The sequence below is a fragment of the Mus musculus genome, chromosome 6 (genome assembly GCF_000001635.26).
Source record: "Mus musculus strain C57BL/6J chromosome 6, GRCm38.p6 C57BL/6J".
NCBI classification, from domain to species: domain Eukaryota; kingdom Metazoa; phylum Chordata; class Mammalia; order Rodentia; family Muridae; genus Mus; species Mus musculus.
Window position 1 is genome coordinate 85,630,602 of NC_000072.6, and position 17,089 is coordinate 85,647,690.

At 37.5% G+C, this 17,089-nt stretch overlaps 1 protein-coding gene across 9 annotated transcripts in view; it reads left to right on the plus strand.

Moving 5' to 3' along the window:
- Alms1 (ALMS1, centrosome and basal body associated) overlaps positions 1 to 17,089 on the plus strand; it is a 139,114-nt gene that overhangs the window by 43,104 nt on the left and 78,921 nt on the right. For all 9 annotated transcript variants that reach the window (XR_001785126.2, XR_377445.4, XM_006506052.3 and 6 more), the window contains 2 exons: positions 10,718 to 10,947; positions 12,557 to 12,682. Coding sequence is in view for 7 of the 9 variants with exons in the window: in XM_006506052.3 (XP_006506115.1) it covers positions 10,718 to 10,947; positions 12,557 to 12,682 (356 nt within the window). In the remaining 2 variants the exon portion in view is untranslated. The remainder of the gene's footprint in view (positions 1 to 10,717; positions 10,948 to 12,556; positions 12,683 to 17,089) is intronic.

Here is a 17,089-nt window from a genome sequence, read left to right on the forward strand (position 1 = left end):
TTAGATTTGTCTTACTCAAGCTAGTATTAGTAATTCATCGCTGATTCAGTTTTACCTTCATAAGTCTTTTTTAACTAAGGAGAAAGAATTACCTGTATGTAAATGGTTGAGAAGGTAGCATACTACTTCTTCCCAGGGCTTGGGAAGAAAGAAGGAAGAAGTGTTTATTCAAAATCTATGGGAGGGGAAGAGAGGGAGAGGGAGAGGGAGAGGGAGAGGGAGAGGGAGAGGGAGGGATATCCTTGAGACATGTTGGCCAATCAGTCTAACCGTCTGTAAAAGGGGTTACGAGCAATGACATCCAGTAACAAATCTGGAGCTTACTTCAGGGTTTGTAAATAGATGAAATACTATGCTGCATACAAAAGAAAAGCGTTTGGGCTGGAGAGATGGCTCAGCGGTTAAGAGCACTGACTGCCCTTCCAGAGGTCTTGAGTTCAATTCCCAGCAACCACATGGTGGCTCACAACCATCTGTAATGGGATCTGATGCCCTCTTCTGGTATGTCTGTGTACTCATATACATAAAAAAAAAATCTTAAAAGAAAAAAAGAAAAAAGAAAAGAGTTCTTTAGAGAACTGGCTGATTCTGGGCTGGAGTGGGAGTAGGGCAAAATCCTGAAGTCACTGCTCTCAGAAACTGAGTAACTTAAGCACTGAATTACAACTCAAAGTGTGAAAGAGATATGACTGAGTCTACTGATGCAAATAATTAAAAGAGGAATAAATGAATGGACGAGGTGCAATACTTCTTACAGAGAATATCAGGGATAGAAGTTTCTCTTGGCTGGGCTGGGAATATACAGTTCATCATAGTGGGGGAAGGGACAGTGATGGAAGTGGCAGGAATTATGATGGCAGGATGTGAGGGGAATTGTTACATCTCAGCCGAACAGGGAGAAGAGAGACTAGGGCAGGAAGTAGGGCTGGTTACAATTACCAGCACCCGCTCCCTAGCAACCCACTTCCAGCAGTGAGGCATCACTTTCTAAGGGTTCTACAGCCTCCCAAACCAGTGCTATTGTCTAGGGCTAGGGACCTCCTTGATGGCATTTTACATCCAAATGCTGACCTATTAACTGTCTTTAGACCTTTAACTGTCTTAAAAGACTTTTTTTTAATTAAAAATTTTATTATTTTTGTCATGTATATATATATATGTATGTATGTATGTATGTATGTATATATATGTATGTATATACTTGCATGCATGCATGTATGCATGTATGTATGTATGTATACCATAAGTGTACAGTGCACACAGAGGCCAGAAGAACTGGAGTTACAGATGGTTGTGACCCACCATGTAGGTGCTGTGAACCTAATCTGGGTCCTCTGGCAGAGCAGTAGGTGCTTTAACTGCTGAACTCTGTCTCATCCCTTTAGAGACATCTTTAATTTTTTTTTTCATGGTTGATTGGTTACCCTGGCAGAAACGAAATAGATTTATAGTCATTGTTTTCTTCACATCAAGAGAATATTAAAGAAAATTTCTCATTCACACAAAAAATCTCAGGGAGATCTGTCCATAAGCAGGTCTGGCTGGCATGCACAAAGCAAATGAAGTGGATTGAGCTCTAATAGCTAGAGGAGAAGACATGTGTGAAGGGCCTACATTTTCTTACTGGTAAGCAAAGACTTGCTTGCCAACCTGTCCAGCTAAGGAACTAAAGTGGGAAAGGCGGGGGAAGTCATAAAAAGGAAATTGGTGATCAAGCATCAGAAACAGAGGGAAACTATTATTGTGGGTGTTGTAGTGATTGTCATCTACATCCGTAATTCATGGACTCCTGTGCTAATATGATGGAGTGATGCTTAAAGATTTCTACAGCTGTGCTCATGAGAAGCGTTCACTCACCAGTAGTTTTCCAGTATTGAACTGGAATTCTTTATGAAAGTATTGGTAGTCTGAAGATTTGGAATCAGTTTTATGTTTGGTAGAATTCACCAATGATATTGTCATTGATGGGGTAGTTTTTATTACTAGTTTATTATTAATTTGTTTAATGCATATGGCTATACAGTTTTTTCTAGTGTTTTGAAAAAATGTTTTAAAATTTTTTTTTCTCTAGCCGGGCAGTGGTTGTGCCTTTAATCCCAGCACTTGGAAGGCAGAGGCAGGTGGATTTCCGAGTTCAAGGACAGCCAGGGCTACATAGAGAAACCCTGCTTGAAAAAAACCAAAAGAAAAAACCCCAAAATTTTTATAAGTTGACATGTGATATCCTGTTGTGACATTAGCTTCCCCTCACCCCCTTTTCTGATAATTGGTAATCTTTCTGTGAGGTAATTATTGTTAAGGGTTAAAAATTGGGGTTTTGGTAAGCCTCTTTAGTGGTTTTCGTTAATTTCTACTCTTTTGTCATATATTTTGCATCTTAATTTGTTTTGGGTTTTTACCTTCTTAAGAGTAAATAATGTATTCATATTTTTTTGTTAATTTTAGCATTCTTTTGTATTACATTTTTAGAGAGTTTTTTTTTTTAATGTAGTTTTCAGGTTTTTCTTTGTCCCATTGACTGGTGCTATGTGTTTCTTTTTTCTTTTCTTTTCTTTTCTTTTCTTTTCGTTTCTTTGTTTTTGTTTTTGTTTTTGTTTTTTTTTTCAAGACACGGTTTCTCTGACTAGCCCTGGAACTCACTCTGTAGACCAAGTTGGCCTCAAACTCAGGCCACCTGCCTCTGCCTTCCAAGTGCTAGGATTAAAAGTGTGCACCGCCCCTGCCCTGCTGGCTTTGTGTTTTTTAATTACATTGTAATCACGGCAGTTACTCGGAAGAATGACCTCAGTTACTCGGAAGAATGACCTCATTCACTCTATGTAAACATGTTCAGAATTGCTTTGTGATGTTTTTATTTTGACCAACTTATGGTTGTCAAGATTGTGTGTTCTGATGCTGCTGTGTTGAGCAGAGAACAATCCAGTTCGGCTGTCCCATGACTTGTTGCTGTATTTCCGTTTGCTATATTTGTCTGCTTTTTAGCCAAGACATGGTAGGCACATATTGCATGGTAACATATAATCACACTTCCAAGCATGATTTTCTCATTTCTGTCCTTCCCTTAAGAGAGAGAGAGAGAGAGAGAGAGAGAGAGAGAGAGAGAGAGAGAGAGAGAGAGAAGGAGAGTGCATTTGAGTTAAAAGTTATGGGGAAGTTGTAAGTTCTCCTTGTACTTAGTCTTTTGGGGAGTTAGTGACCTGCCCAATCACTTAACATGACACATTTTCATTTCCTAAAAGATTTTCTACATAGTGACAATGAAAACATCCAGGTCAGGAAATTGATACTGGAATTAATTACAAGTGTCATTCTGACTTCTCTACTTCTCCTGCTGGTGTCTTTTACAGCAGAAGAAATAATTCAAAATTACATGTTATATTAGTTTATGTGTGTTTAAAGTCCTTTCCTTTGAAACTGTTTCTTCAGTGGTTTCTTGTTTTTATTTGTTTTTTTGTTTTTGAGACTGGGTCTCTCTATATAGTCTGGGTTATCCTGAAACTCACTATGTAGCCCAGGCTGGTCTGGAACACAAAGGTCTACCTTCTACTGCGTCCCAAATTCTGTGACTTAAAGATGGGCTCTACTACGTCCAGCTTTAGTACTTTCTTAATATTCATAAGCTTGAAGTTTTTTAAGATTTCATAAAATGATTATTTTGTGAAATGTTCTTTGAGTTTTCTTATAGTTGCATTTCTGTTAGTTACTTTATGTAGCACAAATTATATTGACTTTCATCATTATATCATAACATGTTACAAAGTTTTAATTTGTTACATGATTGAAAACCATCACTTGAATTACTTAGTAAGACTGTAGCGGCTACATGTTACTATTTTTAAGTTATTCTTTTCTCTACGTAATTAAATATGTTATAAGATTCTTTAAAGTTATATAAATATCTTAGTATTTAGCAAATTCAGCTTATTATTTATAACTATACAGAATCATGCTTTCTTATCTGAGTGGCTTATGACTGTTTTTATTTTTAATTCTCTCTCTCTCTCTCTCTCTCTCTCTCTCTCTCTTCTTACTCTAGGCCTTGAAGTCACAGAAATCTGCCTGCTTCTCCCTTCTAAATGCTGGAATTAAAGGCGTGCACCACACCCAGCCTCTTTCTGTTCTCATAGAATCTTCTCTGTAGTTCAGGCCTGCTTCAGCCTTGTCATCATCCTTCCTGCCTCACATATTGGGGTTATTGTGTGTGTCATGAGCCCTGGCTATTGATGCTGCTTTGCTTTTTCCTTTTTATTTGAAATAAACACAGAGTAACAGGAAAACACAAAAATAGTTCTGAGAAGCTGAATGTGGTGGCTCAGGCATCTATGAAGCTGAGGCAAAAGAAGGGTTGTCATAAATTCCAAGCCAGCTTGGCCTATATATTAAGTTATAGAGTAAAACTTTCAAGGGCTGGAGAGATGGCTCAGGGGTTAAGAGAGCTGACTGCTCTTCCAGAGGACCTGGGTTTTAATTCTCAGCACCCACATGGCAGCTCATACCGGTCGGTAACTCCATATCTGGCATTCTCACTCAGACATACATTCAGGCAAGACACCAATGCACATAAAAAAAAATAGAAAAAGATGTTTAAAAAATTAACGTTCAAAGAGATAAAGCCAGCAGTGGTGGTGAACATGTCTAATCCCAGCACTCAGGAAGCAGAGGCAGGTAGATCACTCTTGAGTTCAAGGCCAGCCTGGTCTACAGAGCTAGTTCTAAGACAGCCAAGGCTACACAGTAAACCCTGTTTTAGATGGGTTAATGATCTTCAGCTACCAATTAAAACCTGAGATCTTTTTAAGGCCATCCTTGACCTTCCTATATTAATAGAGTTCTTATATCTTCTATTATACTCACTAGTTATTTGATACTTTTATAGTATCATGTATGATATTTCTATATTTTAAATTTATAACTTTTCTGAGATGAAAAATTTTAATGGATTTTAAAGTTTTTTTTTATCTTATACCTGGCAATTTAAAAAGTCAGTTTTATTCTCAGGTTATATAGTATTTTTTATTGGTTATGTACATGATATTTATGGCTTTTTACTTTTTGACTCATTTACCTTTTTTTCTATTTCTGCCCACTATTTCTGCATATCACTAACAATTTACTAAAATGTTGAATAGGAATGTTGAGTTGAAACCTTATTTTGTTGCTATATAAAATGATTATTCACATTTTACTCTTAGGATGGTTGTTCAGATATAAAGTTTTAAAAGTTTTTCTGTGTTTTGGGTATATTCTTCATTTTTTCTCTAATGCAACACACTATGTTTCCTTTCCTTTCCTTTCCTTTCCTTTCCTTTCCTTTCCTTTCCTTTCCTTTTAAAATTTTTATCATTTTTGGAGTTAGAGAAAAGCACCACCAAAAGTAGCTAAATTTATTTTTGAAAACTTTATATACTCGCAGAATTCCTTCCAGTAATCACTCAGCTTCTCCTATTTTTCTTTTTTTAATTTTTTTTTTTTTGTAATTCATCTTTTACACTCCATATTCCATTCCCCGCCCCTCCCCATCCACCCTCCGACTGCTCCACATCCCACATCTCCCCCGTTCCCCCCCAATCTCCGCATGGATGCCCCTACACCCTACCCCCAACCTCTAAATTCCCTGGGGCCTCTAGTCTCTTCAGGGTTAGGTACTTCATCTCTGAATGAACACAGACCTGGAAGTCCTCTACTGTATGTGTGTTAGGGGCCTCATATCAGCTGGTGTATGCTGTCTGTTTGGTGGTCCAGTGTTTGGGAGATCTGGGGGGCGGGAGGTCCAGATTAATTGAGACTGCTGGTCCTCCTACAGAATTGCCCTTCTCAGCTTCTTTCAGCGTTCCCTAATTCAACAGCAGGGGTCAGCTGCTTCTGTCCATTGGTTGAGTGTGTACAAATAACTGCATCTGACTTTCAACTGCTTGTTGGGTCTTTCGGAGGGCAGTCATGATAGATCCCTTTTTGTGAGCATTCCATAGCCTCAGTAATAGTGTCAAGCTTTGGAACCTCCCCTTGAGCTGAATCCCACTTTGGGCCTGTCGCTGGACCTTCCTTTCCTCAGGCCTCTCTCCATTCCATCCCTGTAATTCTTTCAGACAGAAGCAATTATGGGTCACAGGTGTGACTGTGGAAGGTTCGACAAGCTTTTTTTGAATCACAGAAGCATTCTGACCACAGAAGCAAATATACTATGAAGCTGTACCATTAGAAATAGGAGATGCTCACAAGGGCACTTCAGCTTGTTGAGCCTTTTGAATCCTGTGGACTGTATCTTGTATATCAATCCCACTTGGGAGAGAGAAGAAAGCAATCACAAGTGTGTGTGTGTGTATGGGGGTAGTGGGGACTTGGGATGGGATGGCAAACAGAGCAGGCCTCTTCCTCTACACAAAAATAAAATTCAAAATTAAGATCTCGGCATAAGGCTTAAGCCTTTAAAACTCCTGTAGGAACGTATAGAGGAAGTACTTCAAGACATGGGCACACATAGGGTTTGACTTCCTGTGGCTTAGGAGGTTACAGCAAGAGTTGATAGACTACATTTCAAGTTAAAAAGCTTCTGCAGAGAAAGGAAATATTAATCAGAATGAAAAGATAGCATATAGAATGCAAGAAAATCTTTCCATCTATTCATCTGACTGGAACTACTATCTGGGAAATAGTAGGAACTCAAAAAAGTATGCATCAAAACTCTTATCTCCCAATCAATAAATGGAAAGAATGAGCAATTCTCTAAAGAGTAAGTACAAGTGCTCTATAAGTATATGGAAAAATATTTGGTATCTTTACCCATCAGGAAATGCAAATCAGAACTAGGCTGAGATTCCATTTCACTCTAGTCAGAGTAGCTGATATCAAGAAATCAAACAAATGCTGGCAAGGATGCAGGGGAAGGGGGCAGTGTTGGTGGGGATATAGATTTTACTACAGCTGGTGTGGAAGGTAATGTGGCAATCCTATAAACCAAAACTGTAATACCATATGATCTAATTCTACCAGTTCTGGGAATATACCTGAGGAATATAAGTTTACTACTGAAGAAAACTGAGTATCTGTGCTGACGACTGTACTATCTACAAAAGTCAGGTCACAGGATCAGACTAGATGTTCAACAGGAGATAAATGAATAAAGAAAATATGCAATCTATAAAAAATGGAGTTTTAGTCAGCCATGAAGAAAACTGAAATGAAGTCCTTTGCAGGAAAATGAGTAGAGGTAGAGATCATTAGCTAAGCTTGAGACATGCCAGATGCAGGCACACATATTACATCGAACTTTCTCTCATACATAGACTCTATATTTTAAAACAATATGGAAGTTAAGAAAATTAATGAAGAACGAAGACCAAAGTGTGGATACTTTGCCACTTCTTAGAATTGGGAACAAAACACCCATGGAAGGAGTTACAGAGACAAAGTTTGGAGCTGAGACAAAAGGATGGACCATCTAGAGACTGCCATACCCGAGGATCCATCCCACAATCAGCCTCCAAACGCTGGCACCATTGCATACACTAGCAAGATTTTGCTGAAAGGACCCTGATATAGCTGTCTCTCGTGAGGCTATGCTGGTGCCTAGCAAACACAGAAGTGGATGCTCACAGTCAGCTATTGCATGGGTCACAGGGCCCCAATGGAGGAGCTAGAGAAAGTACCCAAGGAGCTGGGGGGATCTGCAACCCTATAGGTGGAACAACAATATGAACTAAACAGTACCCCCAGAGCTCGTGTCTCTAGCTGCATATGTATCAGAAGATGGCCTAGTCGGAAAGAGAGGCCCATTGGTCGTGCAAACTTTATATGCCTCAGTACAGGGGAATGCCAGGGCCAAGAAGTGGGAGTGGGTGGGGGAGGGTGAGGGGGACTTTTGGGATAGCATTGGAAATGTAAATGAAATAAATACCTAATTAAAAAAAAAGAAAATTAGATGAAATAATCGTTTTGGGAAGGGAGAACTTATAAGTGAGGAACTTGGCTGAAATCGCTAAGTATTGAAGGTACAGCTTGGCTTTTCTTAGATGTTGGTTAGTAAGTAATAGAGTAAGAAAAATAAGTTTTTAAAAATGTTAATTTATTTAACTTTATTATTTTGCATGTGCACAAAGTTATTATTAATTAGATCATTAGCAACTTAACTAGCAGTGGTTACCCTGAATAAAATTAACTCTTCCACATTTGAAGCACCTAACCTTCAAGAGACTGGAGGTGCCAGGGAGTTTAGAGGTCAGGTGGGGGTTGGAGTGGGGGCATCCACGTGGAGGTGGGGTGGGGTGGGGAGGGGTGAGGAATGAAATATGGACTGTAAAAAATGAATTACAAATAAAATTAAATTTAAAAAGAAAGAAATAGGAGAAGCTGAGTGATTGCTAGAAGGAATTCTGCGTGTATATTTTCTCTTCCACATTCATCAGCCATTAATTGCCAGTAGCTTCTCATCAAGAAGTGGGCTGTTATTGCTGGAATATTGACACATCAGAACCTGTATGTGTCTTGTGTAGGTACCACAGCTGCTGTGAGAGTTTTACTACATTGGCCTTGTTATATCCAAAAGACAGTATTTCAGAGCACTGCTCCCATTTCCAGCTTTTACATTTTGCCCACCTCTTCTGCAATGAAGGAAACGATTTAATGATAAAATTTTAATATCAAAAGAAGTAGAGATTATTTGTTGGAAAATATCTAACATTTCTGTATTATAAAAATGAGAAAGTGTGTTTGGCAGAGAACACTAGTATAATGGCCAAGTGGCCATTTGATAAAGTAAGTATGGATCAGCCAGATCTGTTCTTATAACTAAGAATACTGAAGAATATATCCAAAGGCAATTCAGATACTGTTGGTGTCCTTCCTGCTGCTAACCCAAAGTGCAGGGACTTGGGGTCATTATTTCAAAGGAGACATTTCAGGTCTTTGTGCAACTTCTGTGCTTAATGCTCAGTGCTGTCCTACAGATCTTCTGTCCCATATTCTATGTCACTTCACTTCTTCAACATCTCAGGTGTGGCTCTAGGACCCCAGGTATGTGCTATACCCAGCAACATTGTGGTGAAGTGATTTAGAGGGTCATTGGGAGAAACCCCAAAGGCTGCCAGAGTCACAGGGACGAGAGGTCAGAGTTTTTGTTCAAGATTATTGATATTTCCTTTTCTCTCTTTCCCTTATGAAATGATACTGTTGTATTTTGGAAGGACATACTATGTTTTATGTCATTGGTTCATAGTTGGAGAACAGTTTGTCTGCATATAAATTGTACATTGAATCTGCCTCTGATAAAGGTAGTACTTAGATGACACTCAGGACTTTACCTCAAGAGATTTTACTGTAATGTGTTAAGACTATAGGGATGGAATGAGTATATTTGCATGTGAGGACATGAATTTTGGGAACCAGGAACAGAATGTGGTGGTTTAAATACTTAGTTTCTTCAAAAGTCACATATTAAAATCTAATCCCTACTACAATGGTGTTTGGAGCTATGGCATCAACGAAGTGTTTAGGGTGAGAGTGAGTGCCTCATGAATGAGCTCAATGCCTTTATCCAAAGACGTCCCTCCCATCATGGACTCATGGCAGCGTCTATGAACCAGGAAATAGAGGTCCTCACCAGACACATAATCTCACTGCCTCATTGTCCTTCTGAGCCTCCAGACTGGTAATCAGTGAGCTCTGTCTAAAGGCCACACAGCCTGTGGATTTTGCTATGACAATGCAAGTATCTCTCTAGCCTTTTTCAGTATATGACAATCCTTTTTCCTTCCTTGTTTTTAAATGGACTTGGCAATTTTGAAGAATGCCAGACATTTATTAAATAGATCCTCCATTCTAGTTTGATTGATGTTTTCTTGTGATTAGACTGAAGCTTTAAATTTGAGGAAAGAATACCACAAATGAAATTTACCCTCACATCAGATAGGGGAAATTATACCCACAAGTATAGTGTGATGTCATCTTTGCTCAGTAAGTAGGTGGGTTTCTCACTTTTTAGGTTGTGTTCCTTGAGATCTAGCCTGTGCTTGGGGGTTTGGGAGTTGGAGTTAAGCCTTACCTTCTTTGGTGAGGGGTGTGTGCATGTTCTGTGGAATTTTTCATAAGCAAAACTAGCCTTCCTACATGTTTGTTTATGCAATCATTCATTTACTTTGTTTTAACATGAATTCTCAATAATCTTGACTAAATACACACAGACACACCCTTTAGAACTTCTGGTTCTGCCGGGTATGGTGGTGCATGCCTTTAATCCCAGCACTCGGGAGGCAGAGGCAGGCGGATTTCTGAGTTCGAGGCCAGCCTGGTCTACAGAGTGAGTTCCAGGCAGCCAGGGCTACACAGAGAAACCCTGTCTTGAAAATTAAACAAAAAGAACTTCTGGTTCTACCATTATGATTCCTTTATGAGAAGACTTTGTTTCATGTTTATCTTTGTGTCCTCTGGGCATTTAATATAGCTTCTATTAATTGTCAAATTAAACAAATAAATGAGTCTATTAATTTTAACTAAGAAGTACTGTTTCTTCAGTTAAATTACATAAAGGTATTAGAAATTAAAATGATTTTAGAATAAATAATAAACATATGCTTGATCCCTTTTTACTATATATTTTACAAAATGAAGAATACTATGGAAATAGGTTGTTAACATGCGAGATCACTATACTTACAATTGCATGGTTACTTAAATATTCCTTGCCAAAGATATGAGTTGTTTTGTCTTTTTTTGTTGTTGTTAGTTCACAAGAACAGAGTAAGGTTTCCTTTACTACGTCCTTTGGAAAGTTATCATCTGATGCCATCACTCAGATAACAACAGAAAGTCCAGAAAAGACCACATTTTCATCTGAAATTTTTATTCATGCGGATGATCGTGGACAGGGCATTCTAGACCCCATGGCCCAAAAGCCATCCAGGTTTGCCTCATCATCCTCAGTGCAGCAAATCCCAGCTTCTCATGGCAAAGACGGTAAGAGGATATAACTGAATTTTACATCATTAAACCAACCTATGTGTAATTATCTTTAAAATGTTAATTGTCTTTCTCATCATTAAACCTAATTTTAATATCAGCATTATGCTATAATATTACTGTATCCAGTTTTTGTTTGCATACCTGTGAAAAGAATAGGATTTTCATCTTTATTTTAAATAGAGTTAATAAGAGTATATGAAATTCATGCTGCTATGGCTGGCTGACTTTGTCCAGTGATTTTTGTAAAAATATACTTAGCATGTAAGAACTGTTGGCATTTGGTTCATAGTAATATGGCTTTAACTGTGTATAGTAATAGCGTATTTCTTGCTTATGAAATAACCATCTGAGCCAGGTGGTGGTGGCGCAAGCCTTTAATCCCAGCACTTGGGAGGCAGAGGCAGGCGGATTTCTGAGTTCGAGGACAGCCTGGTCTATAAGTGAGTTCCAGGACAGCGAGGGCTACACAGAGAAACCCTGTCTTGAAACAAACAAACACAAACACACAAAAAAACCAGTGTGTATGAAATAATTATCTGTTATTCAGGAATGTTGTTTGCTGTATGGAAATGTGCATACATGTGAACCCCGACACATGTGAATAAGAACATGCACATGTACACATAACCATATACACACATATATGAAAAGAAAACAAATCTCCAATGGATGCTGGTGATACAGCTCACTGATGGTGTATACATATCTAACATGCACATACCAGTTCGTATCATTACCAAATATATATGCATTCACACATACTCTAACATACAGGTGTGTATGTATTTTCAGTAGTTTAAAATAACAGACATGTCTTTGAGCCAGTTGAAGTTTTGCCCCAGGTGGTAAAAGCATTTTCGGTGTGCCTCCAATGCCTGTTTCTGAGATTCAGGCTATGGGACAATTTGTGTCTTGCCTAGAATTTGTAGCTGTCATGATGCTGGCAGAACCACAAGAAGGGAGACCTAACTGAAAAAAATTTAAACCTACATTTATATCAGAGTTCTCTGTGTATGAATAGGGTAAAATTAATACTCTTCTTATAAAACAGAAAAATTGAATTGAAACTTTTACTTTATGATGAGTGTATAAACAGAAGAAAAATATGGATAGAGTCTACATCAAACTGATGATTTTTTAAAGAATTATTTATTTTAAGTATATGAGTACACTGTTGCTGTCTTCAGAAACACCAGAAGAGGTCGTTGGATCCCATTAGAAATGGCTGTGAGCCACCGTGTAGTTGCTGGGAATTGTACTCAGGACCTCTGGAAGAGAAGTCAGTGCCCTTAACCGCTGAGCCATCTCTCCAGCCCCCAAACTGATGATCTTTGAATAGTCAGATCTTTTTCGCTTTGTTTTTACTTTGATGTCTTTTTAACTTTTTAAAATGCCAGATAACTTGCTTGTATATTTTAATTAACTGTGTCATGTATTTCCCATCTCTAGAATTCTGTCTTCTGTTGAAAGCAAAGGTGAATTTATGTTTAGTTCATTCATGTATTTTAAGAAATGTGAGCACTGCCTGGCAGGTGAAAGGTATTGGTGTGTATTTGGAGAGTCATTGCTTTCTTACTAACAGCTCTGATATTTACCTTCTCAGCCCAGCCTGTGCTGTTACCATATAAGCCATCTGGTAGTTCGAAGATGTATTATGTTCCACTGTTAAAAAGAGTTCCTTCATATCTGGATTCCAAATCTGATACCACTGTTGAGAGCTCACATTCAGGTATTATGCAAAAATTATTCACGATTTTATTTTTAGAAACACTGTGTGCTGGCTGGTTGATAATGAAATTTTTTTAGTCAAATATGGATGTTTTCATGCCTTAAGCAACCTCTGATTCATAATAAGTGAGTTATTTGAGACTTTGTGTAAGAGAAAAAAAAAAAGGCTAAAATTGAGTTGACAGCTGCCTGTGTAGGTATTAAAGCCCCTTTAGAATAAGCACAGAGCCAAAGACTTGGAAGACTTACTGGTTTCAGTTGTTTCAAGCAGTCTTCATATAAGCATTAGCTCACTACCACACTAATCCAGTAGGAACTTTAATGGCCATATACAATCAAGTGTAGTCTTTACCCCTGGTTCAGAGGCTACTAAACAACATAAAACAATAACAAATCCTGAGGTGGGAGTAGAATGTGACTTTCACATTTGGTATATTATATTATTTAAGTGTCCACCTTGCAACAAAAATTATAAAGGAAAAACACAAGATACAATATGATCCATACACAGGAAAAAAGTGCTTGAGGAATCCCAGACATTGGACTTACTACACAAATACTTAACTAATTAAAGTGTTTAGTAATCTAAATGAAACAACTTTTGAAGAACCAAGGAAAAATATAAAAACATTGTCTTACCAGATAATGTTCTAAAGAGATAGGATTTATTAGAAGGGACTATAATATAATTTTTGACTTGAAAAGCACAAATTTATTTTCTAGAGGAACTCAACAGATGAAGTTCAGGCAGAAGAGACAGTGAACCTAAAGATAGGTCCATTGAGATGATTCTGTGTGGTGTGTGAGAAATAGACAAAACAGAAAAAGAAATAAACCCCAGAGTTCTATAGGGCACTATTAAGTTGCCTGTGGAGGGACTAAAAGTGTAATAGAAATGGTGCGCCTTCTCAGTGAGAATCACTGTCTGCTTAGAAATGAAGGAAGCGCTTCCTACTAACGCATCTGATAAATAGGAGCTGGCACTGAGCAGGAGACGTCCTAACTTCTGTACACTTCAGGTGTACGCATCCTATAGACAGTCATGCTCACATCCCTGCCCAGGCTATGATGAAAACAGTTTCAATAGAAACTAGAGACTGCAAGTCTGGCCATTTAGGCAGATTTGCACACGCAAAGTTATTACATTTTGCAAGATTTATTTTAAATATACCAGTGCTCTTTTTCAAGTAGTTGCTACCCACTGTTGTCTTGCTCACCCCCAATCATAAGATTATTTTTGTTGCTACTTTATAAATATAATTTTACTACTGTTATAAATAGTAATTTAATAGTTTTGGAGATAGAGATTTCTGGAAGGGGTGAGACTCACAGGTTGAGAGCAGCTGCTTTAGAGGCATGCCTTTGTTGTGAGAATGGAGCCTGATGGCAGCCGGTCAATAATACTGAGTAAACATTTACATTGTGGCATCCTAAATTTTGCTTATTCCTAACAGACCTTGGTAGCACATACCAATCTTAGATAATTTGGAGGCTAAATTCTACTTGAATAACTTAAGCAAATTTATTAGTAAGTTCCTTATTACTGAGTTTCTTCTACATCAAACTGAAAAGAGAGACAGAAACAGAGAAAAGAATATTTGAACATGTGATGACCCTAAATTTCTTAACTTGATGAGAACTGAAAAACTTAGACCTCCAAGTAGGAAAACCACAGGACAGCATTTAGATGTGTGAATCAAACTGTCCAAACCCAGGTCAGAGAGAGGCTCAAGAGCATTCAAAGAGAAGTAACTCTGCTAGATTTTGTTATCAAGACACATCAGATAAGATCTTATCAGAAACCTAAAGCTTAGGAGAAACTGGAATGAGATCCTTAAAGTGTTGACAGAAATGGGAAGCAGAGAGAGAGGGAAGGAGGGATGAAGGATTAGGCAGTAAACCCAGTGAAAACCAAACAGGGAAACTGTACCTCCACCAAGATTCAATATCTAGCAAAATTAGTCTCTAAAACAAAGAGAACGTTTACATAGGAGATTTTGTTGTTGTTGTTGTTATTGTTGTTTTTTGTTTGTTTTTAATAACTCTTGGCATTTACCCAAATACATTGTTGTAAATTAAAGTGCAAATGGTAATTCCCAAGACAAGACAATTTTATGAAACAACCAAAAAATGCATAGTAAAAAAAAATTCAGTATTTAAAGGCCATAGTAGCAAATATTCTTTTTTGAACAGAAAAATTTCACAGGAGAGAAATTGAGAAACAAACCTAGACATACAGCTTTATTAAACAGGAATAAAATGGACTTAAGTTTTACATTACCTGTAATTAAATATTAGTGCATTAAAGTATAAGACAGATATCAGCAGAGTAGTTAAGACATGATCTGACTATAGTCTAATTTACAGAATACTCATGTTAAATTCAGAAACAAATAGGACAAAAAGAAGATGGAAAAAATTATGCCATAGAGTTTAGCTGTAGTAATATTAAATGAAGTGGATTTTAATGAAAGCTATTTCTAAAAGACAATGACATTTTATACTTAAAAAAGGATCCAAAATCCATCAAGGAATAACATATATGTAACAACATAAAGAAAACGAAAGTTTAAAAAAAACCTAACATAGTGGGAGAACTGAGCAATAAATAGTCTGAGCCATTCACAGTCATGTAATCTATGAGTTGATGTGAACAAAATGTGTGAAATAAGGCTGTGTGGTGAGAATTACAGAGTTGTTGATTGTGAATCCATTACATACTGCTAAATCATACACACATTTACATTGGTAGCCTTTATGTTATGTGAATAATATATCTATTAAACTGTTTTTGTTTTTGTGACAAGGTTCTTCTGTAGCCCTGGCTGGCCTTGAAGGCCAGAAGAGGGAGTTTAATACCCTGGAACTGGACCTAGGCATGGTTGTGAGCCACCATGTGGGTGCTGGCTTCCTGAAAATGTAAAATTTGACTTCACATTTTTTTTTTTTTTAAGATTTACTTATTTATTATATCTAAGCACACTGCAGCTGGCTTCAGACACTTTTCTTCTGTTTCCGGCCCCACTCTCTTCAATCCCACTCGCCCCGGGCCAAAGATTTATTTCTTTATTATATGTAAGTACACTGTAGCTATCTTTAGACACCCTAGAAGACAGTATGAGATCTCATTATGGATGGTTGTGAGTCACCATGTGGTTGCTGGGAATTGAACTCGGGACCTTCGGAAGAGCACTCAGTGGTCTTAACTGCTGAGCCACCTTTCCAACCCTTGACTTCACATTTTAAAATCTTTTTTTTTTTTATATTAACAAAGGGTTAAAATTAACATGAAAGAAATTGAATTGGTGATGTGGGCAGTAGACAACATGATGTGAGCAGAAGTAATATTCAGGGTCTAATTGGAAGTGTTTTTCTCTCAAATAAAATAAAATAAAATAAAATAAAATAAGAACATAACATGTAGATTGAAACATCATTTATAATTCCAACAGAAATCAATAGCAAGAGACTGAAGTGCATATTCTACATTTTAACTTAAAAATCTTGTAAATCTGTAAGATTTAAGATTTTAAAACATTTTTATTTTATGTGTATGAGTGTTTATTGAATGTTTGGACACCATGTGTGTGCATGGTTCTTCAATGCTGTAAGAGGGCATTAGACCCCCTGGGACTGCAGTGACAATTATGAGCTGTCATGGGTGCAGGAAATTGAACCCAGGTCTTGGAAGACTGGCCTGTGCTCTTTGACTGCGGAACCATCTCACCAGCTTCTAAGCTTAAATTGTATAGTTACTGGGACAAGATTATCTTTTTTTTTCTTAAAATAATTTATAAATGAGCTGAAAATGATCTGTATTTAGTGAAGAAAGAATATAAATCAAGTATTTGTTACTTTAATGCATATTCATCAAACAGTATGGCCATACAAAGACCTTTTCTGCTGGGCGTGGTGGCACACGCCTTTAATCCCAGCACTCGGGAGGCAGAGGCAGGGGGATTTCTGAGTTTGAGGCCAGCCTGGTCTACAAAGTGAGTTCCAGGACAGCCAGGGCTACACAGAGAAACCCTGTCTCGAAAAACCAATAAAATAAAATGAAATGAAATGAAATGAAATGAAATGAAATAATGAAATGAAATGAAATAAAATAAAATAGACCTTTTCACTAATGTATGTAAGCTGGAAAATATAACCTATTCCTGAAAAGCTCACTGGAAGACTCATCCAATTGAAGACTCAGGTCAGTGAACTACACATCCAAGACAGATGTCAGTGTGAGTGTGTGTGTGTGTGTGTGTGTGTGTGTGTGTGTGTGTACCAGTAGGAAATTGTTGGGACAGAGGGGAAACAAACAAAACAAAATTGAAGATATTTTGGGATGAAAAACTTAAGAAGAAAAGCCAATTTAATTTTATTTTTGTCTTTAACAGAAAGCAACTACTAAAGG